The sequence below is a fragment of the Convolutriloba macropyga genome, chromosome 3, assembly GCF_964194025.1.
Source record: "Convolutriloba macropyga chromosome 3, txConMacr16.3, whole genome shotgun sequence".
Classification (NCBI taxonomy): Eukaryota; Metazoa; Xenacoelomorpha; order Acoela; family Convolutidae; genus Convolutriloba; species Convolutriloba macropyga.
The window spans coordinates 77,786,512-77,809,570 of NC_134470.1; the positions used below are offsets into that span (position 1 = coordinate 77,786,512).

The 23,059-nt window shown below is 32.5% G+C and overlaps 1 protein-coding gene across 4 annotated transcripts in view; it reads right to left on the reverse strand.

Annotated features, from left to right (window-relative positions):
* LOC142336480 (protein phosphatase 1 regulatory subunit 14C-like) overlaps positions 1–23,059 on the reverse strand; it is a 120,920-nt gene that overhangs the window by 12,530 nt on the left and 85,331 nt on the right. For 3 of the 4 annotated variants that reach the window (XM_075385356.1, XM_075385354.1, XM_075385355.1), the window contains exons 2-3: positions 12,730–13,001; positions 296–436 (exon numbers count right to left, since the gene is read on the reverse strand). In XM_075385356.1, coding sequence (XP_075241471.1) covers positions 296–436; positions 12,730–12,822 — 234 coding nt within the window. In that variant the 5' untranslated portion in view covers positions 12,823–13,001. The remainder of the gene's footprint in view (positions 1–295; positions 437–12,729; positions 13,002–23,059) is intronic. The other variant, XM_075385358.1, reaches the window with a different exon arrangement.

The window sequence follows — 23,059 nt, forward strand, 5'->3', positions numbered from 1 at the left end:
AAGATACCGACGTGTATACCAGCGTCTGAGTGTGTCAGCGTTTTTCGCACTCGTTTAATTTTCTGATCTTAACACATGTGTGAGGAAAACAGTGATCATGCTGAGTGTATATACTCAGTACGATGTGGTTTATTTTTGTAAAGAAATTTGAAATCTATTTTCGAACTCTGCCATTTAGATGAAGTTGATCGCGTGATATCAACTTGATCACACAAGCAATGAAATCATTGCAAAATGCTCGATTGAGGGGAATATTTAGCTAATAAGGAAGGGTATGGAAGGGAGGGGTTGGAACCTTGAGTCCGTATAGGAGTCTGATCTGGCTGTCCATCCACTCCTCCACATCCAGTCTCTTCCGGAGGAGGTTCTTGTTGTACCTGATGGTAGTGGTGGCGTGACAGTTCCTCTGAGGTGTATGATCACCCTCAAATCTCACCTACACACACACACTATATCACTCTAGTTCAGAAGACTAAACTCGATGAAACGTTTATGAGTAGTATAATAAGCTGACTAGAACCTCAACCGGGGGAGGGGGGCACTATGTATTAAGATAGGGAATGCAGAAATCGCTATAACCAATCTTAATACATGTGGGTCACCAACCCCGGGGGGGGGGGGGCAGCTCGGTCCTTCTATATACTACTTTTATGTTCTGTCTTTTTTGGCATCATTTTTTCAACCTAAGAAAACCTGTTTGATCCCTTTTAAAATTAAAATTTCAGAAACTGTCTGTTCCTTTTCTGCAATACCGAAACTTCGGTTATCTTAAATGCCGTACAAAACAATAACTATGAAGTTATTTTTGTGTTGTTGATTAAAATTCGGTTCTTTGGAATTTTAGCCAACCATTACCCTAAATATACCATGCTGAGTAGTTATAATTTCATGGTGTTTTCCCGACAATAATGTGCTAAAAACTTAAAATTTCCCAGTAATTGCGTCCACAAATACAAAAGCGAAGTAAAAACAAGGTCAAGAGAGCCGAACACATTTTTAACTCAACAAACTGAAACAAAAAGTAGAAAAATTAAGAAGTTAAAGCACTCCAGAAAAATTGGACATGGTCGCTTTAGTGAATTTTCTGGCTTACTATAACAGACGAATTGTTATAGCCCCATGTCTCCAAAGCATCTTATTTCGTATCCAAATATGTAACAGAAACCTTACATTAAATAAAACTCAATTATCTCAAAAAAACTCACATAAAACTCATTTTTCGAAAACAGTTTTGACAAGAACAGTTGAAGTCTGTTTCACAGTCTGTACTTTGCATTGACACGATTTAAGTTAACTCTGCCTTTTTCGGACTGAAAAAATATGGTTACGATATCGAATTAAGACCTACGATTGTGTGTGTTTTACACCTTATCAGAAATCTCTCCAATGACTTCGCTTTTTTCAACTTTGCGGGACACGCTATGTCTAGCGGTTTTTCGTACAATTTCGAACATCCTACTTTCAAACCCCTTCAAGAAATTTCAAGGAGGCTCCGTAATGTGCGATTGCACATAAGGTTCCGACCCCGCTCATCCACAATTTTGGCATAATTGTCTATTAAATGAGAAACAGGTAGAAAAACCCAAAAGTATTTTTCAAAAAATGCTGTATGAACGAAAAAATAGCCCTCAAATCCAATAACTCTTACAATGATGCATTAGATTGATGAGATATGCCAAAAGTGACAACGCTGCCACTAACAAAGCGAGTTAAGACGAACAGCAAAATCAAACAGCAACAACAAATATTAATTACATCAAAAACTTTATGTTCGTTTTAAAAAAAAACTTGAAAACAAACTTAAAATAGCGTCAAACAAAACTGAAATTATACAAAATAAATTGTAATTCGACAAAAAAGATATTGGACGAGTCCATAATAAGGCTTGGTAATAAGACAATGAAGAACAAAAACAGTAAAATTGAAAAATTAATTTTAAAGTAATGAAAATCATTAGAAATCAACCAAATATCCCTTGTGTTAACAATTACCAATGCTTCATTAGAAGGGAATTAAGAAATGTCGTTTTTCAAGTTTTTATGCGGTTAAAAAAGAACAACAAATAGACCACAATCAAAACATCAATTAAAACTTGCCAGAAAGCACTTTCGAAGCCGTATAACCATACTTTGGCCTCAAAATATGCTTGTACTCAATTTCACCTTATTGGAACACCGATAACATATTCGTCGACTTCTCATTTATGAAACTAGGTAACAATTAGACAAAAAAAAGAAAGTCAAAATTACGCAAAACTTTTCGAAATAATTCCAAATTCATAAAAAACATTATTTACAAAATGAAATATATAAGTAGGTTCGTATATTATTCTAAAGGAAGCCATTGAGACCTGAAATTATCCAAAATATTTCTTAGGTCTACAAAAAGAACGTCAAATATGAAAAAAATAAAAAATTAATTTCTTTTGTAAAAACCCGTGTCGAAGCCAGTAAATTCATAACGAATTCTTCTAAAACATTAGATATTGTGAAACCAATCCTTTCTGACACTTTCCGTTGGCCTTAATAAATTCATATTTGCCCTCTAATTAACGAGATCAGGTAACAAACATACAACAAAAGGATTAAAATTGCCAAGATGTTTTTTTTCTTTTTGGGAAAACAATTGATTTCAAAGTCATGTGAAAGTCAACAGCTATTTTTAATATCAGAACATCGGCTAATCTAATCTTGTCTTTTATGACAAATCAATGAAAGCGGTTCATTGTTCAGGAAATTTCATTCGACTTAATAGACAAAGTAAAAACGACAGTCAAAAACAAAAAATTAATTAAATTCTTCAAGAAAGCAAGTGTCGAAGCCGTAAAAACCATTATCTACTCTATATCGTAAAAGGTTTTAATATTATCAATTTTGCCTTGTTTCGAACGCCAATAATGTGATATATGAACTGTCAATGACGTGATGATGTGACAAATCTAGAAAACATGAAAAATGGGCAAACACATAATAAAAAAAATTAAGGCTTAAAAAAGCAACAAAATTAAATTTGAATTCACTAAAATGTCGAAGCAATCGTTCATTGCTAACACTAAGCTACAAATTGACCAACTTAAAAGAAAAACAAAAACAAAGTTCAGTAAGCCATTTTCTATTTAAAAATCAAACTTTTAAAAGTCAAAACTACCATAAGTTTTCAAGCAATAAACTAGATAATTTAATTTGGAGCTAATTAGGCAGCCAAGTAATGAAAATCATTAGAAATCAATCAAAATATCCCTTTTGTTAACAATTACCAATGCTTCATTAGAAGGGAATTAAGAACTGCAGTTTTTATGCGGTTAGAAAAGAACAACGAATAGACCACAATCAAAACATCAATTAAAACTTGCCAGAAAGCACTTTCGTAGCCGTATAACCATAGTTTGGCCTCAAAATATGCTCGTGCTCAATTTCACCTTATTCGAACACCGATAATGTATTCTTCGACCTCTCATTAATGAAATCAGGTTACAATTAGTTAAAAAAAACAGTCAAAATTACGCAAAACTTTTTTTCGAAATATTTCCAAATTCATAAAAGACATTATTTACAAAATGAAATAATTAAGTCGTTCGTATATTTCTTATATTCTTCCACAGGAAGCCATTGAGACCTGCAAATATCGAAAATATTTCTTAAGTCTACAAAAAGAACGTCAAATGTGACAAAAATTAAAAATAATTTCTTTTGTAAAAACCCGTGTCGAAGCCGGTAAAATCATAACGAATTCTTCTAAAACATTAGATATTGCCAAACCAATCCTTTCTGACACTTTCCGTTGGCCTTAATAAATTCATATTTGCCCTCTAATTAACGAGATCAGGTAACAAACATACAACAAAAGTATCAAAATTGCCAAGTTGTTTTTTTTCATTTTGGGAAAACAATTGATTTCAAAGTCATGAAAGCCAACAGCTATCTTTTAATATCAGAATATCGGCTCATCTAATCTTGTCTTTTATGAAAAATCAATGAAACCGGTTCATTGTTCAGGAAATTTCATACGACTTAAAAGACAATGTAAAAACGACAGTCAAAAACAAAAAAAAATTAATTAAATTCTTCAAGAAAGCAAGTGTCGAAGCCGTAAAAACAATTATCTATATCGTAAAAGGTTTTAATATTATCAATTTTGACTTGTTTCGAACACCAATAATGTGATATATGAACTGTCAATGACGTGATGATGTGACAAATCTAGAAAACATGAAAAATGTGCAAATACATAAAAAAATGAATTCTAGTAGTATCAGAGCAAAAAAACCATAACTTAAGGCTTAAAAAAGCAACAAAAATTAAATTTGAATTCAATAGAATGTCGAAGCAATCGTTCATTGCCAACACTAAGCTACAATTTGACCAAATTAAAAGAAAAACAAAGGCAAAATTAGCCATTTTCTATTAAAAAATCAAACTTTCAAAAATCAAAACTACCATAAGTTTTCAACCAATAAACTAGATAGTTTAATTTGGTGCTAATTAGACAGCCAATTGGACCTATCACTAGTGAGCTCTGCTCTGAGATGTTCTTTTTATTTAATTAAGAAAAAAAAACAAATTTTGCAAATGAAAAAGACCGACTGATTACAATCCGAATTTTTTTTGGATTGTAAGTAAAAAATTAGTCCAAAACTAGCCACGCTAATGCTGTTCGTCCATTAAGAACACTTAGTTTTTCAAATGACATAGATATAGATATTTTTTTTAGTTGAAAAATCAAAAAATGCTGCGTTTTTGATAATCAACGAATAAAGTTACCAAAAAACGGCATAGTTTTAATTAGAGAACACTCTCAACGGAAGTTTAAGTAGAAAAAGCCCCGTTTGAGTCTACAAAGATTGTGCTAGTTGTGCTTGGGTGTGGCACTTCCTGCATATTTAATTAAAGTGGACTAAATAAATTTATTTCGTGCTGTTTTGGTGAAAAATCTGAATTTTGTGAAATATTTAGCTAGAATTTTTGATAAAAAAATAAATACAAATAGCCGACAATATTTTTTGTCTTTAAAAGTAAAATCAACAACACTTTCTGGAAAAATTTAGCAAAATTGGCGAAATTTTAGTCAAAAAAATTCGAAAAATGTGAATAAAATCTACGGAATTCACTGTTTTCTCAACAATTTAAACCTCGATAACTCAAGCTTTCTAATGATACCAGTCTCAACTCTCTACGATACATATATTCCTATTTCATTCCCACATCTTTGACAGGTTTCAATTGTTCTCCTGAAATATCAATATAATCGTGTTTGCCCTCGCATTTATAGTTTATTGTTATATGACAGTCCTTTCTTTTGAAAACTTGATTATGAATTTGTGTTTTGGCATGTTTTACGGCATCTTTTTTTCAATAGCACTGATTTTGTTGTTTGTGCCGTCAAATCACACAAAGCCACAGAATCGAATTAAAGAAACAACATAAATCCAATGGAGGCAATTTCGCAAATTAAGTTTACAAAAATGGTGCAAGAGATTTGAGAAACAAACTTTCGCCGTATTTGTTTTCATGTACTTAGGTCAGTCTCTGGTTAACAAGATGGAAATATAGAACATAATTTTACAGAAAATCTAATTTTCTATTAGTTTTGCTCCTCCTCTTTGATAACAGTGAAATCAATTACCTCATTCAAAAACATAACGTTCTTACCCCGCTCATTCATATTTTTAGCCTAATTATCTACCAAATGAGGAGGATGTAGAAAACTTTTAAATATTAAGATATTTTTCAAAATTAATCGGTAATTGAATAAAAAATTGCTTCCAACTCAAATCACTTGAAAAAATTAAAAATCGCCAAATTACATAGCCGATGAGATTTGCCATTATTCAAACTACGAGATGCTACAAACAACAAAATTAAATAAAAACAGCATAAACATCAAAAAATCAAAGTGATTTTTTTGGAAAAAAAAGTAAAAGCAAAAACAACTGATGTCCAAAAAAACAAACTAAACAAATTGATTTGTACATCAATGGGAAAAAACAGCTGATCAGTCTTTACGGAGACTCGTAGCAAATAGACAAAACAAAAAATTTTGCGAGAAAACGTTGTCGAAAACATTAAAGCCATAATCAATTCTGTAAAAAAAGTTATGTTACTTTGCGTTTTATGTCAAAACCAATATTGCAATATGCGACTTTTGAATTTGATAACAAGTAGACCAATAAAGTACAAAGGCAAAATTTGTAAAAAATTACATTTTTCGGAATCAATTACGTCATTAAAATATTACCAATTAAATCAAATCGCAAAATAAATTCCTTTATGTCTCCAACGAACGCCTTGAGATAAGTCCTGGTTCAGAATATGCCATACATCTTCAAAAAGAACGACAATTAAAGCCTAAAATCAAAAATTAATCTACTTTTTGCGGAAAAACAGACGAAAAAGCCGTTATAAACAGGCAATGCACTGAAAAATAGATTAGATACTTTCAATTGGGCCATTTTCATAACCATTAAAGCGATAAGAGACCTGTAGTGTATTTAATGAGACTAGGTAGAAATGGAAAAAACAGGATATTTCAAAGTGAAAAGGACATCTATGTTCAAAACATTTGACTTAATTTGTGAAAAACTTTAGGTGCTTCCCTTTTTCAACTACAGGAAGCCGCTAATAAGTTCAACTATCCAGCATTTTTCATGCGACTACAAAGAAAACGGCAAACAAAGCCAAATTTCGACTAGATGTTGATGCACAAACGTTTTTGAAGCCCTTAAAACCATAACCTAAACACTCAAGAAATCAGTATCTTCAGTTTGTAGACTCCAATAATATATATCTGACCTGCTAAAATGTGAGAAATAAAAACCTAAAAGGCGGGAAATGTCAAAAAAAAATTGCGAAAACTTGTAGTATCCATGCCAAAAAACTTCTTTAAATGTTTATACACAATAAGTTTTTGATTTCATATTACTAGAAGAATGAGGCACTTTTTCATTACTGATCCTCAGTTACAGGTTGCACGAAAAGACAAAAACAGCCAAAGCTCAATAACCCATGTTGATTTCGAAATAATTTCTTTTAATTTTAAAACGACCATAAAGTTTGGACTAAAAAGACAAGATTGGCTTCTTGGGAACTCATTGGGAAGCCAAATGGATCTCTCATTACAATTGTTTTAATTTCCAATTGCCAATACATAAACCCTGATTTCAGTTGTCTTGTCTTGTTCTGTAACTAACAAGAGCAAAAAATGCGACTTTTCAAATGAAGGCAACTGATAAGAATCCAATTTTTTTCTGGATTAGAAAAAAACACAACTTAGACCAGAACTGTCCTTTCTACTGCCGTTCCTCAAATAATGTTGTTCCAAATATGTTGAATATGGATATTTTGACAAAAAACTTCAGTATTAAAAATCAATCGAGCTGATTTTGAAAAAAAACCGCCAAAATTTAAAACAGGAGCAATCTCAAAGGAACTCCAGCTTGCAGCCTTTGAAGCTAACGAAGAAGATTGTGTTTGGTCAACGACGAAAAGTTTATCCGGAGGACAAAAGCTTATTTCTAGCTTTTTTTAATAAAAAGGTGAAATTTGAAAAGTTTAGAAAGTTTTGGCCAAAAATTTGGATCAAACAACTCAACAATTACTTCTTTTTAAGGATGAAACCAATTCCTATTTCTTTGCAACTTTAATGTATAATAAATAGGGAGAATATGAACAAAAAAACACTAAAATGTTCAAAAATTTTATCAATAATTCCGTGGTGAAAATTTTGCAGGCTAAGTTTACAGAAATGGTGCACGACACATGGGAAACAGACATACGCTGTTTTCGTTTTATGAATTTATGTCAGACTCTGATTAACAGGATGGAAGTATAGGACAAATTTACAGAAAAATCTAATTTCCTATCAGTTTTGCTCCTCCTCTTTGATTACAGTGAAATCAATTACCTCATTCAAAACCATAACGTTCTTACCCCGCTCATCCATATTTTTAGCCTAATTATCTACCAAATGTGGAGGATCTAGAAAACATTTAAATATTCAGATATTCTTCGAAATTAATTGGTTATTTAATTAAAAAGTTGCTTCCAACTCAAATCACTTGAAAAAATTACATAGCCGATGAGATTTGCCATTATTCAAACTACGAGATGCTACAAACAACAAAATTAAATGAAAACAGCATAAACATCAAAAAATCAATGTAATTTTTTTTGGAAACAAAAAGTAAAAGCAAAAACAATTGATTTCCAATAAAACAAACTAAACAAATTGATTTGAACATCAATGGGAAAAAACAGCTGATCAGTCTTTACCGAGACTCGTAGCAAGTAGACAAAACAAAAAACGGAAAAGTTGAAAACTATTTTTTTCTTTTTAAAAATTAAATTCAAACAAGGAAAACCAAAAAACTGTCTTCTGAAAGTTTTACTTTCAGTCACACCTGCATGCGAAACTGAGACCTATTATTATTCACAATATGTCATCCATCTACAAAAAAAACGACAGATACAAGGTTTTTGCAGAAAACGGTGTCGAAAACATTAAAACCATGATCAATTCTGTAAAAAGTTTTGTTCGCGCTTTATGTCAAAACCAATATTGCAATATGCGATTTCTGAATTTGATAACAAGTAGACAATAAAATACAAAGGCAGAACTTGAAAACTTGAAATTGCATTTTTCGAAATCAATTACGTCATTAAAGTATTACCAGTTAAATCAAATCGCAAAACGAATTCCTTTAAGTCTCCAACGAAAGCCATTGAGATAAGTCCTAGTTCAGAATATGCCATACATCTTCGAAGAGAACGACAATTACAGCCTAAAATAATTTTATTACTTTTTGCAGAAAAACCGGCGAAAAAGCCGTCATAAACCGGCAATGCATTGAAGAAAAATAGATTAGATACTTTCAATTGGGCATTTTCATAACCATTAAAGTGATATGAGACCTGTACTGTATTTAATGAAACTAGGTAGAAATAGACAAAAAAGAAAAGGAAAGTGCAGAGTGAAAAGGACGTCTATGTGTAAAACAGTTGACTTAAAAGTCATAAGAAAAACTTACCTTGTTAACTAATACAAAAAAAGCAGGTTCCGCTTTTCAAAAAAGGTTAAATTTTGGAAAATCACTAACTTTTAAGCTAAAATCGGATAAAAAGAGTTAGCCACCCCCTCTGTGAACAAATGTGAAAAAAACAACGGATATCATTCCAATCTTCACAAAAGCTTGGACCTCGATTACTGCCTAGAGGACAGAAATTCAAAAAAAATCTTTTTAATTCGATATTCTACTTTGTACGGGCTTTCTAATGATACCAATCACAACCCTATACGGTTAATATATCAAGCCTCCAAAAATGACTGAACAAAAAGCCCATTTGAGTATATAGTTCCTACCCCACTAATATAAAAAATTAGGCTCAAATATCTGTTCCCTTCAATCTAAAGATAAGAGGCATTTGTGGTTCCTCGGAAAACTTTTTCACCTTTGAAACTTTGAATTTGGATTGATAGAACAGCTAAGATGTGCTCAGGATTGTGCAGCAAAAATTTTTTGATTATATAAAGGAACAACAAATTGCTAATATAGTAAGTCCCAAAAAGTTGCAACGCAAGCGAACGTTCGGAAAGCTGGAGGCATGCAAATGGGAATTGTTTTGCTAGATATCTGCTTGTTTTTCGTTTTAACTTTGACTTTTGAAACGTTCGATAGCGTTGCGAATTTATGGGACTAACTATAGTTAATTATGACTGTCAATATTAGAGAAAACAAGGAGGCTCGATAATGTGTGTAAGCACAATGTTCCGATCCCGCTCATCCACATTCTTGACTTCATTGGCTACAAAATGATGAGATGGAAAACTTCGAAAAACATACACATCGTTCAATAAGCAACCAATGAAATACGATAATGCCACGCTAGAGAGCCGATAAAAAGTGTTGATTATAGGACTACTAAAAAGACAAAAATAAAAATTAAACAACACATTATTTACTACCAAAACTCTTAACAAATCTAATAAAATATAAGAACCAAATCTATGAAAAAAATCATTAAAAAATCTAACTTGCATCAGTTAAAAACCAAAACAATTTATCCGGCACTTCATTGAGAAGCTATGGGACCTGTCTACAATGCGACTGGTTAACAGGTAGACAAAGAAGAGCAAATAGGTGCGAAGTTCAAAAAAAATTTCCATTTTTGAAAACAATTAATTTCACAGTTATTATGGTCATTAGATAATTGAATTCACTAAAATGTTCATTTATATCTACAGAAGAAGCAATTCAGGCAGGTCATTATAAAATAGTCGATGGCGCAAAATTTCAAAGCCAATGGGACCAACCGTTAATTATAATTTAAAAATAAACCAAAAATCCTTAGAAATGTACAAATAAAAATCTAACATTTTATGAAATCTCGTAGTAATAATAGTATCAAAGCCGTGAAACAAAGCCGTGAAGCTAAAACCGTTATAAATTATAGCTCACTGGAAACGGGTTGCGACCTGTGTTTACAGTGACTGAGCTACAAATCGACCGAAAAATTATTTAAAAAAGACACAGCTCAAAAACCAAAACTATTTTTGAGAACGGTTATTTTCAAAAATCACAACAGAATTAGGACTACAACAAAAAACAACGGATTGAATTTCAACAACTGGGAAAGCCAACTGGACCTGATAATAATGAGGCTAAGTCACGAGCCCACAAAAAAAATCATAAAGCCTAAACTTCAACAATTTTACAACCTGACACTGTTAAGGCACTATAATTATAAAAAGGTTACCTGCAACAACTGTAAATCATCTTTTTTCCTTCATCTTAACATAAACGAGTCTTCCTGATAAAAGGGACTACTTAGGCATAAAAAGAAACCCAAAAATTGAACAGTATAGAAATCTTTTTTTTTTACCAAAATATATGGTCGAAGCAATCAGACACAACGCATAAACAAGCGAAGAACAAATGCTTGAATCAACAAAAATAATTGAGACCCCTAATGAGTGAGATTGAGTTACATGGTGACAAACATAAAAGCAAAATGAGACAGATAAAACCAATCTTTTATTTTAAAAATTAATTTGAAATTCGTCAAAACAATCAGCTATAAACTGAAATATTTTACTCAGTTCAGTTATACGTCTTGGGGAAGCAATTAATATCTATCGTTATCGGGTATATGGCTTACAACAAGGAAAAGAATGAAATTTAGGCAAAGACAAAAACCCATAAAGTTTTTTTCGAGATAACTGTCACAGCCCTGAAAGCATGAATTATTCAACAAAAACAATTAAAATATCCAAATACGCCTTCTTTCAACACTATGCATTTTTGCTACAATGCCTTTATTCTATTGGAAAAGTCAATAAATGTGGTATTTCGACAACGAAACAAAATTAACTCAGAAAATTTGCAACTATGATAAATTTTTTTTAAAAATTGAAAACGCGTGGTACCAAAACAAAGAAACCTTTAGTTCAATATAAAATCGTTGCCGAAATTAATTTATACATCACGGGAAGTTTGTTTCCGCCTGTTTTTACTGAGACTGCGCCCGAAGTTGAGAGAAATAAGAAATAGTGTCAGTTCAAAGTTTCACTGATATTTTCGCCAAAAATATATATTCAAAGACTTAACAGACATTAGACAACAATTGAAAAAATTGTCTGGGCTCATTCAAACCTTCTCGAAAATAACGGGATCTTTGATTGGGGATGCTAAGTCATTGAAATACAAAAATCATAAGAAATGAAAACAATACTCTCTTGTCCGTAATTTACAGAAACATTTACCTAGCGGAAATTTTTTGAAAAAGGTCGCGCCCCATTAAAATCTAAAAAATTTTTATCATTTAAAATCTAAAAAATTTTTATCATAAGGATTTATGGTCAAATCGAGATCAGCCCCGACATTGCTGAGCGTCTATCAAAACACTCAATTGTTGAAATGGTTGCGAATCAGATTAATTCTAGACAAGGTTTTTCAGTTTGTCAAAATAATGCATTTGGTATAATTATTGACTTTATATTTGCAAAAAATTGACAAAATTATAATTCCAGAAGACTCATAATGCCTGCGGGAGTACAACTAGCTCTTTTTGAGATTAGGAAGACACAGTTCAAAAGTGTATATTCAGCAATATTGGCGAAAACTTGGTCAAAATTGACAAAAATTTGGTCGAAAATGTGAAAACAGCTGAATTACGTCTAATATTCACAAAACTTTAAAGCTCGATAGCTCCCTATAAAAAGCAAAAATTGAAAAAGTCTATTTAATTTCATTTTCTACGCTGGACGGTTTTTCTAGAGATACCACTCACAAAGCTTTACGATGAACGTATCGGTCGGTCAAAGTTGTCTGAACAAAAAAAACCCATTTGAGTACATAGTTCCTGCCCCCGAAGAGGGGTCGGAACAAAAACACGATAGTATAGTAAGTGCCATAAAGTTGCAAACAAGCGAGCGTTCAAAAAACTCCCAACATGCAAATGAACAACGAAGTACTGATCTCTGCATGTTTTAAATGTGGACTTTGACCTTTGAAACGTTCGATAGCGTTGCAACTTTATGGGACTGACTAAATGCAAATGTTTCTGTTTATCATTAAGGATATGGTGGTATGATGGCTTATATTCTTTCAATTTAAAGCCTTCTTGCTTGCTCATTTTTTAAAGCGCTATATAACAATTATCTATATCGAGACCGTAGTAAACAACAATCCGTGGGTTTGGGGGGAGGGTCGCGAGATACAAGTATACTGAACTATACCTCTCTCGGAGTACCGTTCTCTCCACCCGCGCCAGTCTGTTCTCCAATGACGTCACGAGAACGAGGTGAAGCTTTGTCCTCCGACGCAGACATAACTCATATGTTCTGCTCCTCAACTGATGAGAGATATGTTATTGATGATCCGCGTTGGTCGATTGTTGATATTGAAACTGGGTCAATCTATTCACGATGAGGGTGTGGTGTGTTGTGATTGCAGAAACATGCAATTTGTCAGGCTGCGGTTTGTCGTCAAGCTAAGAGTTGAAAACTAACTGAAATAAATGTACATCAAAAATTTCCTAGGAAATCAGTAATTCTTATCGTCCCTCCGATACAGTGAATATATAGTCAGTCCCATAAAGTTGCAACGCTATCGAACGTCTCAGAGGTCAAAGTTCAAATTTAAAACATGCAGATATTAGCACTTTGATGTTCATTTGCTTGCCAGGAGTTTTTCGAACGTTCGCTTGCGTTGCAACTTTATGGGACTTACTATATATAGTCTGTCCCATAAAGTTGAAATAAGCGAACGTTCGAAAACAACAAAAACGTGCAGTTGAGCATCAATGTGCTCATTTGAATGTCAACGTTTCCTCCATTGAGTTTTCATTCATCAATTTTTTCTACATGTTTTAAATTTGAACTTTGACTTTTGAACTCTAACTTGTCGCTTTTGAAACGTTCGCTTATTTCAACTTTATGGGACACGCTATATATATAATCAGTCTCATAGAGCTGCAACGCAAGTGAACGTTCGAAAAACTCGACATGAAAATGAACAACAAAATGCTGGTCTCAACATTTTTTGAAATTTGAACTTTGACCTTTGAAGCGTTCGATAGCGTTACAATTTTATGGGGCTGGATATATATGTAGCATGTCCCACAAAAGTAAAATAAACAAACGTTTCAATTAAACGACTGGGCAGAGTTCAAAGTTAAAATTTAAAACATGCAGGCAAAACAAGTTAAAATGAAGGTGAAGCAAAAACGTTGGCGTTCAAATGACTATACATTAATGCTCAACTACATGCTTTTGCGTTTTTCAAACGTTTGATTAATTCAATTTTTTGGGACCGACTATATAGTCTGACGACCCATAAAGTTGAAACAATCAAAGTTCCAAAACCTCAAAAACATTTAATTGAGCATGTATTTAGCGTGTCCCATAAAATCGAAATAATCGACATTTCAAAAACACTGTCCACATTATTCGTGTGAATGCTTAATTGAGGTTTTTCGAACATTCAATGATAATAATAATAAATTGTTTCCTGGTGTTACAAATACAAGCGTCATGGATCATATTATATGTACGATTATTTCTAAGCAAAATGTAGCATCAGAGAAGACACTATTAGGCCATCTGTTCTGTTTTCGAGTGTTTCTTTCACTGGAGGTTGAATTCTAACTATGACGCCTAATGCGTATTTCCATTTTGGAAATTTGTGAGCAAAAAGAAAATTGTGAATAAATGAAGTGAAAAAAACTAAACTTAATGCCTTCGATTTATAACCCTAAAAATTAAGTTTTGGCATACAACAGCTTGACTACAAAATCGTTGAACAGAGCATTAAAAATATCGTTCATTCAATATCGACTATTCTAACTTTTTGGGACTAACTATAGTCTGTCCCATAAACTTGAAATAAGCGAACGTTCGAAAAACGCCAAAAACGTGCAATTGAGCATCAATGTGCTCATTTGAATGTCAGCGTTTTCTCCATTAGTTTACATTCATCAATTTTTTCTATATGTTTTAAATTTGAACTTTGAACTTTGAACTCTAACCTGAGGCTTTTGAAATGTTCGCTCATTTCAACTTTATGGGACACTCTATATATAGAAAGTTAAAACATGCAGACCTCTAGCATACCACTGCGCATTCGCAAGCACAATTTTTTTTCGAACGGTCGCTTGCGTAGCAACTTTATGGGACTAACTATAATTGAAGGATCGAAAAAACAGCAAGACACGCAACTGCGCACCTATGTGGTCATTTGAATGCCAAATTTTTTCTCTTTAAATCTAATTCGCTATAGTCTGTCTCACAAAGTTCAAATGACTGAAAATTCCAAAACATGCAATTGAGCTTGCAAATGAGCAACTTGGACAGTGTTTTTGAAAAGTTCGCTTATTTCAACTTTATGGGACACGCTTTATTTTTATCTGCGTTTTAAAATGAACTGTGACCTTTGACCTCTGTCCAGTAGTTTTTCCTGATGTTCACTTTTTCTACTTGATGGGAGACGCTAGCTGGTTCGATAAGTTAAACAAACGTTCCGCAAATTTGTTCAAAAAAGTTCAATCATTTAGCTAAGCCAGATGAATTATAGACACGTGGCATTGAAAATGGCTTTTTTCGAACGTGTTCGATTATTTCAACTTCATGGGACAACAGTTATATAGTAAGTCCCATAAAGTTGCAACGCAAGCGCACGTTCGAAAAACTCTTGACATGGAAATGAACAACGAAATGCTGATCTCTGCATGTTTAAAGTTTGAACCTTGACCTTTGAAACGTTCGATAGCGTTGCAACTTTATGGGACTGACTATAGTTAGTCCCATAAAAAAGTTGGAATGCAAGCGAACGTTCGAACAAATCCTGACAATCAAAGGAACATCAAATTGCTATAGTAAGTCCCATAAAGTTGCAACGCAAGCGAACGTTCGAAATGCTCGGGGCATGCAAATGGGCAGTGTTTTGCTAGATATCTGCATGTTTTAAATTTGAACTTTGACCTTTCAACGTTCGATAGCGGTGCAACTTTATGGGACTGACCATAATATATAGTCTGTCCCATAAAGTTGAAATAGGCGAACGTTCGAAAAACGCCAAAAACTTGCAATTGAGTATCAATGTGCTCATTTGAATGTCAACGTTTTCTCCATTAAAGTTTCATTGATCCATTTTTTCTACTTGTTTTAAATTTGAAGTTTGACCTTTGAACTCTAATTTGTGGCTTTTGAAACGTTTGCTTATTACAACTTTATGGGACACGCTATAGTAAGTCCCAAAAAGATGCAATGCAAGAGAACGTTTGCAAAGCTTGGGGCATGAAAATGGACAGTGTTTTGCTAGATATCTGCATATTTTAAATTTGAACTTTGACCTTTGAAACGTTCGATAGAGTCGCAACTTTATGGAACTAAGTGTTTTGAGTTATACTGTGATTTCCGAAACATTCATTTCAACCTAAACGGACAAGCTACAAATTTATGTTTGGTAGATTATTCGAAGGAGGCGTGAAGTTTGAAAAAAGGCATGATTTAGGGTATGCACTAAATTGATAACGAATAATTTCATCAGCTACCAGAAATAACTGAAAAACAAAAATAACTAGACAAGTGAAGTCGAACAAGTCTTATTAACCTCCCATGCAAACTTCCCTAAATTCGGAATTGTGTATGGGCGTGCACAGACTATCGGCCAATTTAGAGATTACCTAACATGTAATTCAGTCTTAGTGACCTATGTTTCAGCTTCAGTTATAAAAGAGTTTAGGTCATCAATCATAACGTCCATCAGGCACTTGATTGACATCTGAACAGGTAGACAAATCGAAACGCCCTTTACACGTATTAAACCAAATGTACTAAACCATGAACCCTATCAGTTCTATAACTATTCAAGTTTTTACTATTTCTTTTACCATTTATTACTTTTAACTAATGACCAAAACAATTTTTGACATTAAACGTTTATTTTGTTCACACTTGGTTGTGAAAGGCGTTATATGTATTGTCTTGGTAAGTAATTTGGAAGATAAGGTTGAACTTTTTTTGCAGAATCATGAACAAATCGTCAAATAGATTGTTCAGTCCTCACTTAGATAGGGCAACTATATTTATGAAAAGTGCGCTTCAAAAATTGGCCGCATACTTTATGGTATTAGTGTCATTTGGGCTCGCGACAGTAAATTTTGTGCTGCGAAATATTCAATCCAAAATTAGCACCTTAAAAAACTGTTAAAACTGATGAACTTTCATAAAACTTAAATAGATCCAATAAGCAAAATGCCTCCAGACACCCGAATGGGCTAGAAATTAAGTCAGCGGAATATTAATTGAGATATTAGCCTTTATTTGCCCTATTCAAACTTTAAAACGGTTTTTAGTTTCAGAGCTACTTTAAGTGCTAATTTTCCATCAGATATTTTGAATAAAATTGAGAATAGCATAAATTACGAAACGCTTGACCAAAAAGTATTCAACAATTACCAACACAAAATCATTCAAATCATAAAATCGGTACATTGATCGAAAAATAGAAATCTTTAAAATCAGTTGTTGCTCTATTTTCTAAAAACTTTCTTGCTTTTCTATCTGGAAATGTGCTCAGAATAACACAATCTAACTTCGAAAACAGATTGGAGAAAAAAGCATCCAAAATATGACCATTAATTGTTCGTTTAAGGTAGTTTTTTGTTTGATTGAAAAGCTGGGGACAAAATTTAGCATCAGTTTTTGAAATAAATGTAAATTTGATTGAACCAAGTGACGCATTCTTACCTGTGTAAGGCTCAAGTGAATTCATTTGCGTTAGTTCAATTAGGGTTCAGCGAGAAAGAGGTTTGACTTAATTTTATTATATTTATCACTCGGAACTAATTGTTTTTTGTAAAGTAAAATGTTTTTTAATCGGATTTCCTATCCAATTTTTTAAATCAATTATCTAAAACTTTTTACTGAACAGTTCTCAATTAAAAACGAGGCAGCTCTAAAAGAACGAAGTTATTTTATATTTTTGGTTGCGAACTTATATTTCGCATAATTTCATTCAGATGTCACAAAATCTTGTTCTAATCAGTCACCCAATAATTTACTATTATCATTCAATGCAATGCATGATAGGGAATTTCGCGTTCCTATACCCAAAAATTGTCTGATAATGGCACCAGTAGCTCAAAATAAACATTTGTAATACATGTTTCACCCAAGTAGGTTCGAGGAAACTGTTAAATTTACAAAGTTTTAATCCAAATTTTTGTCCAATTTTTTAAATCCAATTCGGTAAACTCAATCGATCTCAAATGTGCAACTAAAATGTAAGAGGCAAACGAAAATTTAAAAAAAAACAACTGGAATCAATTGGTTGCTATTCAGAAAGTGAACGTCAATTCAATTTCGTTTTCGAGGCTGAGAAGCATTGATATTCGTTTTTCAATTTCCATGAAATTCAACAACTAGATAAATATAATTTTTTCCTTTATAAAAAATATTCTAAAAATAATATTATAGGGTCAAAATAATAAGGTAAGTTCAAAATTCTCTTCTTTTCTGTAAATCTTGCAACTAATAACATTTTTGTAAAAACAAGTGCATTATTAAAGGATACACGATATTTTTGCTATAACACAAAAATAAGTACAAATTACAAAGACCTATACAAAACTTTGAGAAGTTCTTCGCTTTTAAGTCTGTTGTTTCAAATTCAAATTTTCGAAACATTCAGTTTTCCGAAAATTCCCTCTATTCTTCAATTTTAAGAATTTTTTTAAAAATGGTATGATCTTCATTGCCTCCATGACGTAGTTTTGCGCGTTTAGCAATCCACGATTTTGCTTTCATTTTTTGCACTATTTTACTTCCATTTGGCAAGATACAGCTGGTTCCTTTTCAACAAAAAAAATAACTGCTTTTTCTTTTTAACTAAATATCGCAAAGGTTATGATACTTCAATTGTTAATTAGTATTCTTTACACAATTTTGACTTTAAGTTATCCGAACAACTTGTGATTGAACCAAATTTTGCTTGGACTAATTGACAATTCAGCTCTCCCGCTGATTGTATGAAGCAAGAACTTAAAAACTGAAACACTTTTTTTCTACATATTGTTGTTCAGACTTTTGGTGACTTTTGGCATTCTTACCTCAAAATTACGTACCTATACAGACCCTATAGTCTTATGTATTTCTTGAACCAATTAAGGGGTCTTGCGAATACTTACACCTGATTATCAAAAGATAGCTCGGCTTTTCTGAGAAAAAAATGTCACAAAACAAAATTAAAATGGTCGAATAACAATTTGAAAATGACATTTTTCTCATCTATTGACGAGTAGCCCTTGAATTATGATTTACATGCCCTTTATATAATTAAGATCAACCAATCAATTTGCATCTTTTTCTAAAATTCGTTAGATTGATTGTTTTAGGACGCGCCCTATTTTGTTTCCTGTCTTGTTTCATTTCACATCTGACCTTTACAATCACCGGTTGTTCCGAAAATTAGATTATCCTGTAAAAAAAATGGAAATCAGAAAGTTTACGAACTAAAAAATTCGCTTAAAATTACATCGCATTTAAGACAAAGTGCAATCAAAAGGCAATTAATTACTTGTAAAATTTTCATGAAACACAATCACGAGTTCATAAGCAGACCATAGTTAACAGACACTGAAACTAGATGCAAAGAGTTGATTTCTGATAAAGAAGCAAGGTAAACCAATTTCAGAGCCAGACAAATTACTTCAAGCATCAATATTTGAGTGATGTTTTGTTTCTTACAGAAAGTGTTTTGAACTCCTGCTTCTGATTCTCTGCATAATACGAGTTTTCTTCTCTTGTGAAAAATGCAGAAAAAACATTGTGACGGCATCGGGTCATGGAATAAACTGAAACATAAAAATCGGCTATCCAATCAGGTAATTGGAGAAAAAATAAGGAAAATTAGTGATGTCCGCTTTCACGTACTGATTCCACCCTTCAAATGATGAACAGTGTAAATAAGCCAATAAAACAATACTCACCCCTACTCTTGACTTTGGTGTCAGTTTTGTTTTAAAAACCGAATCCTGCTTCATAGGATTATTTACGATTAGCTGTATACTAATCTGAGTAGAATGTTTTTCAAAAAAATGGCAAACAACTAAGGATTAATATGTGATTTAACTCCAACTAAATCACAAAACTTCCCTTGTCTGTATGGAAAAAAATATAAAAAAAGTAAAAAGCAACACTCAACTTCTTCTGAATTATTCAAAAAGTAAATATAGACGCTTTGGAAGAACATTGAAAGAGGATTTTGTTAACCAAAAATTAGCTTACACTGACCCAAAAAAAATCATGCAAACGATCATTAAGTATAACTAATTTTATAGTACTTCTGGACATCACTTTTCTCGAAGCCTTACTTTAAAAATTAAATTTTTGAGTAAAAACAGTTGCAGAATCTAAAAAAAAATTTTGATTGTCTGAACGAAAATTAGACCGATTTTTAAGATTTTGAAAGACGGTTTTCTTGGTAGAATTTACCTTTTGTTCTTTTTTTGTAGTTGTCATCAAAACTTTTTAACGTACCTTGAACATGTTCTCAAAAGCAATATCGGAGCAAGGTAAAGACTGATTATATAAATTCTTGGAAAAAATTTAACACTTTTCTCTGTAAACGAACTCTGTTACTTAGAATCTAATTGAATTTCGTTGATCTTGTCTTGTAATGAAAATCAAATGAATCGGCTCGGTGGGATGGGTTGGAAGTGTGGTACATATTTCCAGAATACCATCAAATTAATATCAGTTTGCATAAATAGCTGCAAGGTTGGCAGAATATAGCAGCAACACTTTCACCGACCCAGGGTCTCGGAAAAAAAATAGAGACCCAAAATTCTTCATTAAAGTACTTATGAAAAAACATAAAACATCTGTTGCTGACTTTGATCTATGAACTAAAAATTTTCCGCAGATATTTACCAGAACTTATTAAAAGAACATTAAAAGAACATTAAAAGAACTTTTAACAACGAACAACAACAATTTCCTGAAATAGTCTCAAACACCTAATTCAGCTCAAAAACGTGAATGAACAAAAAATCATGCATCAAAATAGTCCGGAAGTCATGCCCCCTCAAAAATGAAGTGAAAACCATAGCCACAATTGATTCTAATTGACACTTGATTCACGCCACAAGCAACTGCCTAGCCATTTAAATTACATAATTTTTTTTACTATTTAGCTCACAAAAGGTAGAAAATAAAGGAAATTTAGTTATAAAAAACTGGTGAAGTCTCACAGAGTTTGCAATTTGAGAAATGATTCTCAACCTAATGTGAGTAATCACTTAGATTGACTCAATGACAAGCTCTCAGATAGAAAAAGTTCTTCAAATTGCGTGATATTCCATTATTTTCTTTCCTGGCGGCTTGACTACTGTTTTTGCTTTCACAGAATTGACGGAATTGACATACGGCATTAAATGACAATGAAAAACAACTGCAATTTGAGATATTCAGAAATCCACGAAAAGGTTCAATTTATGTCTGTATGGAATGCCTATCAATCATTCGGTTGTTTCCTCCAAGTGGCAGTAATCACAGAACACTTTAAGATCAGCAATTGAGTAAAAAATTATCCAATATAGGACAAAAAACAGAAGTATTAAATTTTTGGCAAAATAGACAAAAGAAACTTAAATATGACTTTTATTTTTTATGCATGAAAGATATTTTATTGAAATCATTGAAAACAAAAGACAGTCAAAACGACTACAATTGGAATTAGGTACCTTTAGACTGCAAAAACATGACGAAAACTACAGAAAACTTTAAAAATTTGTGCCAAAAAGAAATAACAAAAAACTGATTAACGGCATCTAAAACTCTTATATAACTTGAAAACTTGCACTACGATAAATTGTCATTATAGGCGTATATAAGACTTTAAGAGGATAAAAATTAAATTAAAATTACACCTGAGATACGGCACAAAAACACAAAATCCAATTCACTCAGCAAAAATAGTTGACCCCTGCAGTTCTCGTCAGATCAGCAGAACTTCTCTTCGAGTGGTAGAAAAAATTATGAGAAGGCCAATAATATCATAACTCCGCTATTGAAGCTGCTAAAATTATCTACCAACAAAAACGTTAAATGCGAATTAAAAGTACTTTAATCGTGTGATGTCGTGTCAATATTAATGTTGTAAAAATGCTTTCAATAATCGATTCAGTTTTTTAAGGATTTTTAATGACATGACAGTTGCGTCTCCCTCCTAAAAAGACTGGTCGGCCAAAATTGGTCTAACAAAATATGACCTGAGAGAATAAAGTTCTTAACCCCCACATCATTGAGGGTTGGAACGATACTGTTTAAATACAGATGAGAGGATATCAATGTAAAGTAAAGAGTACCCATGTTTTAAAATGTATGAGAATGTTTTATCCTAATAAAATCGCCTTTGATTTCTTATTGGTTTTTTGCCTCTATGTTGTGTATCTTTACATACCCTATAGTCTTTTGTATCTTTTAAATTGATTAAGGGATATTGCATATTATAAAATCTGATTAATCATAATAGCTCCAATTTTCATTGGAAAAAACCATAGTAAATTGAAAACAAAATCGTCAAATAAAAATTTGAAAACGACATCTGTTCTTTTCTTTTGACGAGTAGCATTTCAATTTTGCTTTACATAAATTTTTGATAATTAATTTCAGCCAACCAATATGCAACTTTGTCTCAATTAATTAGGTTGATTGTTTTAAGGACGCAACCTGATTTGTCATTGATTTCTTTCAATTCACATCTGACCTGCTGTAATCACCGGTTTTTCCAAAGATAAGATTACCTTATAAGAAAAAGTGATATTGTAAAGGTTAGAAAATACGAGACAAAGTGCTTTGAATAGGAAATTAATTACTTGTAAAATTTTCATGGAATACAACCACGAGACTTTTGTATCTTTTAGATTTAATAAGGGATATTGCAAATTATAAAATCTGACCATTCAATGTTAGCTCCGATTTTCTAAGCAGTCATGAATTTGAAAAAAATCGTCAACTAAAATTTGAAGATCAAAACTGTTCTCATTTTTTGACAAGTAGCCTTTCAATTTTGATTTACATTGCCTTTTGATAACTAACTTCAACCAATCAATTTGCATCTTTTTGTCAATTAATTACAGTGATTGTGTTTTAGGACGCGACTTGTTTTGTCCTTGTCTTCTTTCAATTCACATCTGACCTGCTACAATCACCGGTTGTTCCAAACATAAGATTGCCTTGTAAGAAAAGTGGAAATCGTAAAGTTTATAAGGTACAAATTTGGCTCAAACTTAAATTGTTCTTAAGAAAAAGTGCAATTAATTACTTGTGAAATTTTCATGGAATACAACCACGAGTTCATAAGCAGACCGTTGTTAACAGATACTAATACTAGATGCAAATTATCAGTATCCCTCCCCCAGCTAGGTGGTGCATATTACTTGCCCCTCCCCCCCCCCCCCCCCCCAAATGCACGAGCCACTTTTTTATAGATAATGGTTTACTAACTAATGGCATGTGTTTTATAACTGTTGGAGCATTACCTAGGGGAGGGCACAAAGGAAAA